This window comes from Betta splendens, chromosome 6 (genome assembly GCF_900634795.4).
Source record: "Betta splendens chromosome 6, fBetSpl5.4, whole genome shotgun sequence".
Lineage (NCBI taxonomy): Eukaryota > Metazoa > Chordata > Actinopteri > Anabantiformes > Osphronemidae > Betta > Betta splendens.
The window spans coordinates 16,221,143-16,233,756 of NC_040886.2; the positions used below are offsets into that span (position 1 = coordinate 16,221,143).

At 50.0% G+C, this 12,614-nt stretch overlaps 2 protein-coding genes across 6 annotated transcripts in view; both read right to left on the minus strand.

Annotated features, from left to right (window-relative positions):
- Positions 1-3,697, minus strand: part of syt12 (synaptotagmin XII) — a 10,829-nt gene extending 7,132 nt beyond the window's left edge. Inside the window, exon 1 of one of the 3 annotated variants that reach the window (XM_029153890.3) lies at positions 3,554-3,697. The gene's annotated coding sequence lies outside the window, so the exon portion shown is untranslated. The remainder of the gene's footprint in view (positions 1-3,553) is intronic. The other 2 variants (XM_029153891.3, XM_029153889.3) reach the window with 2 other exon arrangements.
- Positions 3,698-5,877: 2,180 nt separating this feature from the next.
- peak1 (pseudopodium-enriched atypical kinase 1) overlaps positions 5,878-12,614 on the minus strand; it is a 57,141-nt gene continuing 50,404 nt past the window's right edge. For all 3 annotated transcript variants that reach the window (XM_029153885.3, XM_029153884.3, XM_029153886.2), the window contains 2 exons: positions 11,110-11,936; positions 5,878-9,249 (listed from right to left, as the gene is read on the minus strand). In XM_029153885.3, the coding sequence (XP_029009718.1) occupies positions 7,861-9,249; positions 11,110-11,936 (2,216 nt within the window). In that variant the 3' untranslated portion in view covers positions 5,878-7,860. The remainder of the gene's footprint in view (positions 9,250-11,109; positions 11,937-12,614) is intronic.

The window sequence follows — 12,614 nt, forward strand, 5'->3', positions numbered from 1 at the left end:
GGAGATTGGCTCCTTTGAGGGGTGAACGTGTGAGTGGAGAGCGCTTCCTGTCAAACGTGTGATTACTGTAGTTTGGCCATTTTGCTAAAAGTGGGGCTTGTTGAGAGATGAGTGAGCAGCACACTTTCCCACGCCCCTCTGTTCCTCTGCAAACGGGAAAAAACTAAAAAGATGGTTGTCGGTGTGTGACTCATTCCTGCTGCTGCTCCTCCTCCTCCTCCTCCTCCTCCTCCTCCTCCTCCTCCTCCTCCCTCCGTTGTTTTGGAGTCTCCCCATATCTGAGCAGCTCGAGGGAAACGGGAGCATTACACTAATTATATAGGAAAAGGTTGGAGGTGGGGCGTGCGTGCGTGCGTGCGTTTGTGTGCGTGTGTGTGTGTGTGTGTGTGTGTGTGTGTGTGTGTGTGTGTGTGTGTGTGTGTGTGTGTGCTGGGGGGTGTTCACTCAATCCTGCTAAGCGGTTTGCAGACCACAGCCATGCAGGACTATTAAATTGGCTGACGCAGTGCAGGGTCCGCTGACAGCTGCTGATGTGCCATTAGCAAAGCGGTGGGGGAATCTAACACCCCCCCCCCCCCCCCCCCATCCCAGACAGTTCCGCTTTGATCGGCTCAGATTCAGGTAACGTGAGTAACAAAAGGCAAAGGAGGAACAAAGGGAGGGAGGATGTGGAGGGGAATGTTTAGTATTTTACCAATGAGTCACGTGACCCTGAAATAACAACACAGACAGAACGTTCTGCTGGATCATGAACTCGTGGTGAAGCGTCTTCTAACAAGTAAAGAGTTGTTTCTGGGTCACGCAGCAGCACATAACAGCGCATTCACGTCATGGGACCAGGAAAACAACGGGAGGATCTTAGTTTATAGTTCATGCAGCAGCCTGAGATGTCGCTCTTGAATCAAAATCACTGTTTTCTGTGAAGGGCTTCCACGAGTTTCCTCCAACTGCAAAGCGCAGTCGTCTAAAGGACGCTTTTATTACTAAGCTGTGCATGAAGTCCTGCTCTTGTCATAACGTCTGCTTTACAAGGAGCACGATGGGAGTTGAGAGACGTGTGCATTATGCAGCGGAACAGAAATTTGGGAAATTTGATTTTGCAAAGTAGCAAAAAATAAAGAACCAAAGGAACCTCATAGTCCAGAATCACACGTGTGTGTCAACGACGAGACAGCGTCGCTCAGCATTATGGGTAATTCACAAATCATTTGGTGAGGCTTCACTCAGTAGGACATTACAGTGCCCTCAGTACGAGGAGCCTGAACCCAACACATCTGCTCAGAGCGGTGCTGAAGGTGCGGCATTCGCTGCCACCGGAGAGGAGACGCCGTCTGTCTGAGCTGGAGGTGCGATCGATAAGAACACCTGGATTTATGTCCACGCTGAGAGAAAGAGAGAGGACGACGACAAGAGCGCGGATGAATGAAAAGAGACGTGAAGAGACCGGCGTTTGTGGGAAGAAAAGAAGCACGACTCAGTCTCCCGACAACAGACGAATCAGCTCCGCTTTCAATTCCACCCAGTGAGTCATAATCAGAGGAAGAGGAAGCCTCGTGCTGCACTGTGAGGCAGAGCCGCACATCTGTGCACATCTGTGCACAGGCAGCGCAGCAGTCGGCCGCTCGCAGCCTGTTTCCATGCCAGCCACACTTTGACTTCTGCCTCAGACAGTTCATTTAGTGGACGCGTAAGTAAGAGCAGCATCGCCGGCCGGCGCCCGTTTTGAAATGTCAGCAGTGGCGCCCGCCGAGGCCGGATGAAGCTGATTCCATCAAACCCGAACTCTGGAGGGGGAGAAAACACAGCAAGCCTGAAGTCGGCGTCAGGACAGATCCTTCAAACCAGGACAGGATTTTTACAAATCATCCACGTTCATCGTTTCATTCACACTAATATTCATGACCATTTGTGTTTTAAGGCCTTAAAATGTAAAAAGGACACATTTTCCAGAATCACAGCTTCATGTGTGGGTGTGTTTCAGTGCTAATACAGGTGATGAGACCTCGATAGACGTCCTCCATTAATCTCAGGTTCAGTCTGTGGCCTCGATGTTGGGCCTAAAAGGCAGCACCATGTAATCGCTGCTCCACCGTCCCACGAACTCGCTACGCCTACGACCTATTAGATTAACAACCTGACAATTAGGCTAACGCGGCCTCTGAGCCTCAAAAGCCTGTGTCAGGCCCGAAACAGGTCCATCCACTCACTGTGATGTGAGGGTGGACGGAAGCCTAAATTCTCTGAAGTGGGGACCGGCAGTAATTTGAGGCCGAGCCACAGCGTTATTGATCCAGGATCCAGCAAACACAGTGGGATCCAAAGGGATCTGGACAGCAGCGCACATTGTGCTGCCGGCCCTCATCCCTCACTGTGCCAATCTGCAGATCTGCATCTTTGAAAGATGTGAAAATGTAAATGACACCGAACAGGTTTCCATTGTTCTGCAGCAGAGTCCGTTCTGCTGGTTCAGTTCTGTGGCGAGCGACTGACGACAGCACGGAGCCAAACAGCACAAACCTGCTGGACTGAGTCGAATTCACTGTACAGGCATTCACCATAAAACCAGACAGGCCCTCACACCAGCTAGCCACCAGTGTGTGTGTGTGTGTGTGTGTGTGTGTGTCCGGGGGAAGCCCCAGCAGTCAAACGAAAGGCCGCTTCACACAGACTTCAGCATCAGAGGACGCTGCGAGGAACAACTCAGCCGAGGAGTCAGAGTTAATGAGGCCGAACTCCGTCCCGTCGGCGCTGGAGTTCCAGGAGTTGGACGCTTTTGAAGTTAACGCTCCTGCTTTAGATTCTGAGTGTGCCCGATACTTCACCTCCCACACATCGTCTGTTAATTGGCGCTAGCGTTCCAGATTGTCAGTAAACAGCGTTTGGAGATGGAGCGCAGCCCAGAAACCAAAGAAACGAGGAACCAAACGGCTTCAGGGACTTGGAGGAAAAGTCTGAAATGAACTGAAAGTAAGTGAGAGAGGACACACTGCAGGAGTATCTAATGTCCAGACACCAAGCAGCCTCAAACGGGACAGGAGCCTCCAGCCAAAACAACACCTGCTGTAGCTGAGGTCCTTCTCTTCCTACTCAGGTTTAACCTGAGGTTTAACAGCAGACCCTGAAGGCGGCGTGAACTCAACGCAGACCGGAGTTCAGCTGCCGTGGAGTTCAGAGTGGTGCTGAACGGACAGCTCCTGCTGCTCCGTCTGTCATCGATGCTTTAACCCAGGATCCACCGGAGGCTGCCCCCACCAGACCCCCCCCCACACACACACACACACGACCACGCAACAACACGGTGCTGTTCGGCTCCACAATAACAACATTCGAGTTCCAGAGAGAACAGAGCGGAGGAAGCTGCCATCCCGTCCGCTGGGTGCGTTCACAGGCGCAGCTAATGCTTCAGTGAGTCCCGGTAGTGTGAACAGAACCAGCGGAACCAACAGAAACACGGCATGCAGGTGCCTCGCCATGTTCCACGTCGGCGCACAGAGACGTGGAGGAGCGCAGGTGTCGGATGGAGCCGAGCGGCCTGAGGGAGCGCATTTCTTACCCGGACTTTTCTTTTGGTGCAGTGAGGGAGGAAGGAGCGAGGAGGTGGAGGAGAGGAGGAGGAGGAGGAGAGGGGCAGACCAACTCCACCGCTCTCCCTGCGTTCAGGCACCCCTCTCCATCCAATGACACCGGTGCCGGTTCGGTCCTTGTATCCCGGGAGGAGGGGGAGGAGGGTGAGAGGAGACGCCGCGGAACTCCGTTCCGCTTCAGCGCATCCGGAAACGTTGGGACTCGGCCGGCGGGAGGAGGAAGAGGAGCCGCGGAGGAAGAGGAGCGTTTATCTCCAGCTCGGAGGTCTCCGTCTGTTCCTGGTGATGCTGGCGGGGGTCGGGGGAGCTGCTGCCGGAGGCATTTCTGTGTCGCCCCTCGACCCACTGCAGAAACAAAGTCCCACCCCTGCAGCGCAACTTCCACCGCTGGGCCGCTCGATAACGCGACCGCCGCCTCCTCCTCCAAGGCTCCACAGCAGCAGCAGCAGCAGCAGCACTGGAGAGGAACCCGCCTGCCGCACGCGCTCACTCACACGCGCACGCGCGCTTCTGTTACGCAATGGGTGCACCGGTGGGGGCCGGAGGGGGGGGGCCTGAGTGATTGTAGGGACACAAACTTTTCCCCAAGTCTTCCTCATGCGTGCGTCCACCTGACCCCAAAACGACACGCGACCCCCTCCTCTTCATCCTCCTCCTCCCCCTTCTCCTCCCCCTCCTCCTCCCCCTCTTCCTCCAAGCAGTTGGGGATGATTCACTGTGATATTACATAAGGGTCTGTTCTGGAGGTGGGCGGGCTGCAGGTATGACACCTCTGATAAATACTGATACGTACACATCCTCTAGAGGCAGAACCAGGACGTGCAGTGCAGTCTATGTCACTTGTCCTGTAAAACCACCTTTAAGTGAGATGTTCAGGCTCATCTGAAAAGCTTCATAGACGGTTTATAGCTTCATTAATAGTTAATAAATCACTTGTAGGCTGTGAATGTTTAGTAGTTTAGAACAGTTAAACCTTGTTGCTGAGGTGAGATAAACACCAAGAGGATTCCTCACCACCCAGTAAACTAACCTCTCATTATCAAACTACTAAACATTCACCTTTCGGGAAAACCCAACTCATATACAGCTGCTATTGTCTCATACATTAATATAAAAACGATAGAAGGTATGAAACAGATTGAAAAACGCATTTCCTCAGCAAACATCTGCTCTCGGCCGCGTTGTTGGTTCCACCCGCGACGGAGCGACTGGACCATCTGCTGCAGGTGATGATCACCTCCCACATGGATTAGCTGCTGGTTCTTATCCTACGTGTGTCGTTAAATGGGGCGACAACAGACATAATGGCCAGAGTCACACTGGCACGTGCTCCAGAGCGGCCCGGCCTGCAGCCACGCAGATACAAACGCTCCAGAACTCCCATGGCCTTTCTTCTTTACATTCAGCTTGTATTTTTGCTTTTTTTGCTATTTGCTTTTTCAATTAAAGAGACAGTGGAGTAAGACATATTATATTAGATAAGAGCATTATCTCAGCCCAGACAGGATAATCTCATCTTACTGGTTCAAGCAAAGCATGTTTCACCAAAGAGGTAAAAAAAAATTCAATTCAGTTAAATTCAAATTTATTTATATGCCGCCAATTCACAACAAACGTAATGTCAAGGAAATTTACAAGGTTTAAGACCTTACACAACTAAAAGCCAACAATCCTTCACACCAGCAAATCTAAAGCTGATACATCTGCACAATAATTTATGGCATTTGTTTCTGAGTTCTGAAAGAGTTTTTGTTTAAAGACTTTAAAAAGTCATTGTTCCCGACATTTAAACTATGACTCTCAGTCAGCCTGGCTGCAGTGGTGCAGTTTGATGATGATTCATATGTGGTTGTAGCAACCAAACATAATTCATCAAGATGTCTTAGCTTTTTCTTTGTAAAGAGTTGTGTTTTGCATCATTCAGCCACAAACAACATGTGAACACACAACAAAACAAGTGTGACTAAACCAACACCAGCAGGTCAGTCCCTGATGGTTCTGTAACAGCAGGTGGTGGTGCTTTGCCTTTGGAATGTCTCCCTCTGGTGGTGGAGCGTGGGCGGTGATGTGGCCTTTTGCTTCACCGGCCACACTTGACTACATGGGGTTTTTCTCTAAGTTAATGTTGCCTGTTGTGTGATAATTAAGTGATATATTAACACTGAAGAACATCTGATTCTGACTGAAGGTTCCTCCAGAGTTAAACATTAATTCTGAGGAATTCAGATGTGAACTAATGACGTTAGACTCAACTAAACCCATGGGTGCAGGAATAAAACATAGACAAAGTATGTAAATATAAAAACATATATTTATTGTTCTGTTACTGTTGGTTAAGTTGAGCAACAATAAATGGCGGCAGGCGGAGACACACTGTACACATGTCAACAAAGCCTTCAAGCGCTTCTGCTTCTGTTCAGTGGCGGCGGATGCTGAGCTTTACGGTCGGCTCCAAAGTCGCCCTGCAGCATCTTCTCCAAGTGGTTCGTCGGTCAAGAGGGGTAAAAATACTGTACATTGTTCTGTATATCAATGATCGTTTGCACGTCTGCTTAGTTCAGGACAGTGATGACTACTCACCGTTTTCTTCCCCCAAAACAAGCGAGGTGGAAGAAAGTCAAGTAAAGCTTCATAAACGAATAAAGACAAACAGAGGTGCTCCATACGCGACAAAATAGTGTGTGGATTAAAATAGATAAAAGATAATATATATTTATACTACATATACTATATAAAGGCTTAATTCTCTAGGTACAAGGACAGCCACCAGTGCCGTCCACACACATTCCTCAGTAAAACAAACTCACACCTGCTTTATCTCATTTTCACTCCATGGACCATTAACTCTTGTACTGTACATCTGCAGTAGGATCCTCCACCCAGAAGTACTTTTTTTTACTGCTGCTGTGCTTGGGATGTGAAAAGAAACACATAAATGTGAAGATATGAAGCCAGGTTAAACACATCATCCAGGCAACCGGTCCAAAGGTTCTGTTTGTTCATCATAGTTATTAAAGCCATGTGCATAAATCTGGCTTAACTGTAGAAGCTGATCCTTGTGAACACGCTGCTTTCACTGACTCCAGGCTCGAGGGTCCGGATCAATAACACAGAGCTCATTTAATTAAAGCAGAGTAAATCTGCCAAAGCACGGATGCAGGATCCGCTACCAGGGGACCAACAGACGTCTCAGTCGAGGAGTGCGTTTTCTCTGTAGTTTTGAGTGGTTCCGCTGGAAGATGAGTGTGTTCAAAGGAAAACCATGTCCATTATGATTCAGTCCAGGCAAAAACTTACATTCCACACACTGCACAAAAGATCAAATCCAGTCCCTTAAATTCACAGGAACCTCTCCCAGTCTCTCCGGCGTCTCCCTCCAGTCCTCGGACTCCATCAGGGAGCACCGACGTTCACACCGACTGTGCAAATGTCAACCGTAACACGGAACCGTTTGAAAACAACTTGACCCGAACAACGCAATAACCGAAACATCAACGTCTCGCATCCACGGTTGTTCTTTACGACGCACTTCACTTTGTTCCTGAAGCTGCATGTTTATGTGCCACAATTAGCAGAGCAGAATTAGTCAACATGTTCCTGTTTCCTCCAAGTAAAAAACAACAAAACAAATAAAATCATTGCACATACTCGAACTAGAAACCAAACCAAAGCTGGCAGCTGTGTCCCAGTTTGACTTCAAAGAATCTGAAAGTTGTTAACTGCAAGGCCAAAATTAGCTCAGTGTTCATTAGCTACCTCACCAAAGGCCGTTAGGAAGTATAACAAATGATGTAGCAGAACAGCACTGTAAGTTATAATGGTAGTAAAATCAGCTCTACATCCAAGTTTAATAATCCATGAACATATTGCATTACTTGAAAAAGTCTGTCGTCTCTAAAGATCCAACTGATAAGTCTTCAGATATCTGATGACATGTGTAAAACCTTTATTTATTCCATTTAACATAAACTCCGGAGCTTTCATGCAAACTAATCCTAATATATATTGCAGCTCTTGGCTTAAAAAAACCCTAAAAAGTCCAGAAATCCCTCGTGTGTTAAACCTGTGACTAAATCCCTTTACAAAGCTTGTATGAAGTGAAACAGAGGAGCCAGCACTCAATTAGTCCCACGGTTTCAGTTTCCCATGTTTGTCATTGCACAATCGACTGATTAGTTCTAGGTGAGCAACAACTCCACTGAAGCTTACACACGCTTCAGCATCAGCACCAGGACCACTGAGGGGAGTTGCCATAGTAACAGCTAGACAGATGCACTCAGAGCGGCTGCGACTGCGTCGCGTGCAGGGTGTGCGTTAGATGTGCCTGGGGTGGGTTCGGAGCCGCGTGCGCCGCCTGGTTCTGGTTCTGAGACTGAGCGTGCGGCTGGGGCTGCTGCAGGATGTGCACCACCCGGCTCAGGGAGTCTGTGGTGGCGAAAGCCAGGTACTGGCAGCACAGCCAGTCCTCCAGGCTCACGCCGCAGGCCGTGTCCAGCGAGCGCTCTGCGAACTTGATCATCATCAGCGTCCGCTTCAGGTCCAGCCAGTTCTGGAGCGTGGCCTCGCGCTGGCTGGAGGTGGCCGCCGACATGGGGCCTGTGCTGTGGCACCCCAGAGCCTGAAACAAGTCCTCCCGCGGGCCCCAGAGCAGGCACTGCAGGCAGGCCCGGGCCTCGGACATGCGGATCCGCTCCGAGGGGTTGACGGTGAGAAGCAGCCTGGCCAGCTGCTGCAGGCCCTGTGAATACAGAGACCTCACGGGCAGCGGCGGCAGATCGGCCCACGTGTACTCTCGCTCCTTCAGCTCTGGCGTCACCTCAAAGGGATTTGGTCGGTGCAGCATCTCGTAGATCAGGATCCCCGTCTGGAACTCGTCGCACTTGCGGTACTGGGTAGCCGTGACGATCTCCGGCGCCAGGCGCGACTGGTCGCGTAGCGTGTTGGGGTCGGCGGCCATGAGGGCGCTCTTCTGCTTCGCTTGAGAGAAGTTGCTAATGATGAGGCGCGCGGGACACGTGGCGCTGGCGGCCGCCGCCGCCGCAGCAGAAGAAGAAGAAGCGGCACCAGAGCCGCCGCCGCCGCCGTTGCTGTTGTTGTTGGGCTCCAGTAAGTCCAGGTTCCAGGGGTTGCCGGCCTGACAGTTGACCAGCAGCAGGTTCTCCAGCCGCAGGTCGCAGTGGGTCACGTGATACGGCTTCATGTGCTCCAGGCCGGAGCACAGCTGCAGCAGCAGCAGGCAGACCTGCCGCTCGTACAGCTCCGGGTTGCTGGCGTGTCTCGTCGCACCTTCGCGAACAAAGTCCGCCACTGTCTGGAAGGGCACCTCGCGCGTGATGACCACCACCCGGCTCCTCAAGCAGCCGGCCGCGCTCATGTGCCCGGCCGCCGCCGCCGCGTCGTCCAGTTTGCCGTTCGGGGCTCTGGCGTCCGTCGTCCTGTTTGCGGTTTTGTCCTCGTCGTCTTTCAGTCCGCGTCCGTCCCCCTCCTCATCCTCGCCCTGCTCCTCCTCCTCGTCTTCCTCCTCCCAGGGCAGCAGGCGCGCGGGGACATCAGCCAGGAAGTGTCCACAGTCCTGCTGGATGTTGAAGTGCACGGACAGACTCTGTCTCACTGCAAGACTGTGGAAAAACTGCTGCTGGGTCTCCTTCACTTTGCTCCGACAGATCTATGTAAACAAAGAAAGAAAGAAACAAAAAAACGTTTTTACATGTCAGAGGGAACGTTTTGTTAAGGATGGAATAATAAGTATTTGTAGCGATTCTGCCTACAGCAGTGATGGAAACCTGTATGTCCACTGGGAGTTGGGTCAGGTATTCATGGATGTGCAGGGCTCAGTACCAAGCACAGAATACGACTGTGAGACTTCTCAGTTTCTGGCTAAGCAGCTCACGGCTTTAATAATGCAGTATATGAAGCGACGGCAGACTTCATGGTGTCAGACTCTGTCTGCTAAACCACAGCGACAGCCTGTGCAGCTCTTTGTCTTTCTACACTTTGATCACAGCACAGAGTGGGGCGGCTGAGTCAAGGACAGTATCTGTCGCCACAGACAGACACGCTCACTAAAATGTCAACGGGGAAGAAGGTCGAGCTGCATTAATTTTAAGATATGCAACTGAAAATGAACCACTGCCAAAAAGATCTGTGAGAACTTTTAGTTTATTTTTCAATCAATAGCTTATTCATGAACTGTAATACTGCAATTTCAAAGTGTATTATTTTTTTTAACTACATTACTTGCTAATGCATTCATTACTATTTCAGAACTATTTCAGAACAAGCTTCTCCTCACAGTCAACCTGTGATAATAGATGTGATAATACTGAATTACCTCCCTGATACATTATGTGTCTTAGACTTGTATTTGTGACCTCAGCCTTTGAGAAACATGAACAAGGCAGCAGTAAAAGCGTCTGCGTGCTCTTTTACGACTGCTGCTACTTCAATCATTTCTCTTTATTACACCCATTAATGTCAACTTTAACCTTGGTCGTCTTTGGCATAATTTATGTAGCTTATTACGTCCTGATTTGAAATGAATATTGCTGCACAAGTGAAAACACGTCAGACACAGAGAAACTGGAGGAAGGTGCATGTGCGCTGGGCGGTTTTAGACACTTGGAGACGACAGCAGATTATCATTCGAGGTCACGATTATAGATTATTAGGTAGTAAATGACCTGCACTGACTCCAGCATGGAGCTGGAGGGTAGCACACAATCACTCTCATTTATTGCCCCGTCTCATTTCCTTAATACTGACATTTCAGGGATTTATTTCAAAGCTGTAAAGGCTGCGTTGATGAACCCCTGAGAGTTGGGAAATTCACACAGCCATGCCGAAGGTGCATTATAAATAATTAGCGCTGCATTAGAAATATCACAGTATGTGAAATCTTCTTTGCAGACAGGAGGCAAAACACAAAAAGGAGAAACGAGGAAGCTTTAATGTGGAGGTGGGTCTGTTTGTGCTGCACTGTTTTTGCTGCTCCTTGTTGACTTGCTTATGGCTGAACATCATAAAAAAACAAGCGTTTCTCTCGAGCCTGCTGCTAATATGAAGCCAAAAGCTTTGAAGTGAGGAGAAGCTCAGAGAATTTCATATCCTGTGAATAATGCAACCTTCATCCATAACTGCTTTGTATTTTGCTTCAGAGTTCTCCTGGCTGTGTCCCTGGCCTCCTCTCTCCCTCTCTTTCCTCCTGCTCTCCAAGTACATGCATGCAGACAAAACTGCTACCCACACATGGTTAAACAGAGTAGAGATGCGGCACACCCAGGTTTCATTACATAACGCTGTGTGCCCTGAAGGCTTGAAATTTGAATGCCAGCATTTCAGCCCAAACATTTTAATCTACCTCAGCAGAGTGAGAAGGAGAGATTTCACAATGTAAATAGACCTTTACAATAATCACCTGATGGATAACTTATAATAAAAAAAGAATAATGCTGCAAGTAGGATGTAAAGCAGGAACATCAAAGTGCAAGTGGCCCAACTGAACATTTAACAGAACCAGACAACTCACCTTAATGGCGTAGTTGACAAGTGGGTCCTTGGCATAGGAGGCGGTGTAGTACACAGCATCCCCTGCCTCACAGCAGGGTTTCCCAGTGGTCAGCCGGAAGTGGGACCAGCTGTCGGTGCCGAATCTCAAGTGATCCTTCTGGCCGGCCATGAAACGGTCCTCACACTTTGATGCCAGCTTTCTCAGCGTGTCTGTGTGAAGCCCCCGGATCCTCCCCACCACCTCGTCCCAGCTGTCCAAACCCCTGTAAAGAGCTGCTCTGTGGGTTTTGGGGCATCCTCCTCCTGCAGCAGCAACAACCGGACTCCTTCCCCTTGCAGCCAGAGACTCCGTACTGGGGTAGGCTCTCCTCTCTCTGCCAGCGGTGCTGTTGGTTGCAGCAGGTGCAGCTGGTGCAGTTTGGGTGGTAAGAGAGGACGTGCTGTTTGTTGGGCAGCCCCTGTTCCCACCTGTTACAGCTGATGGCCTCTCCATGGAGTCAACGCTCTCGTGGTCGTGGCCTCGATGAGGTTCGGAGCTGAGGGAGGAGCTCTGGCTAGCTGTCTCCCAGGTGGAGTCCAGATCGTAAAGAGGGTTGGCCACGCTCAGGTTGGTGCCTCCGGGTTTAGCCTCAGCTCGAGGTTTTAAGGCTCCCTGGCCCGGCTCCTTGCCTCCCAGGGTGGGCTCGGTGACGGAGCGGGGTACAGCCTTCTTGGGTAGGGGCGGTGGCGTGGCCTTAGGGGCTGGCTGGTCACCAAGGCCGTCCAGGTCGATGGAGGCCAGAGTGTCGTTGGAGGCTTTGATGTGCCGTGGTTGCTTGAGAGGGATCATGTTGGCTCTAGACTGACCTGGAAGAGAAGAGTGCAGCACATAAAATTATGTGGAGGGTGTTTACCACTTTATTTATCTTTATTTAATAATTATGGACTTTATTGGATTGACATTGAAAACTTAAAAATTAAAAAAAAAATTCTAATTAAAACAAATAATTTCAATGCATTCTTCTATCTAAGTGGTCAGTGGTTTCCATCCCTGTGAATTTGACTTTTAGAAATGAAGAGTAAAAGGTGACACACACAAATCATTCTGGACACTTTGATCACTAGGTTTCCTCCAGCACGTTTCACCCACGTGTCATTTCCCCAGACGCCCACTGGCTCGCTGCCTTGCATTAGGATGGGAGGTTGGCATGAGGTTGTGTGCCGCAGCACGTGAGGGGACGCGTGGCCCTGAGGAGAAGCAAGGCAGCAGGACAGCTGGGCACAAGTCCTCCCTCCGACCACCCTGCTGCCCGGCTCAATCTGCAGCGAGGCTTAAACGGGCAACGGAGGAGCTCTATTTATCACTGGCTCGAAGTGACCTTGATTTTGAGGCTGGTGGTGGGAAAGGATTGCAGGGTTGAGGGATTGATTGGATATCAATCTCTGGAGTTGAGGATTGGAGGGGCTGATGGGTCAAAGACAAGTGTGTGACAATGTGCTAAGAACAAAAGAGAAGTGCCGAGTGGTTAACTGAGCGGTTCTACA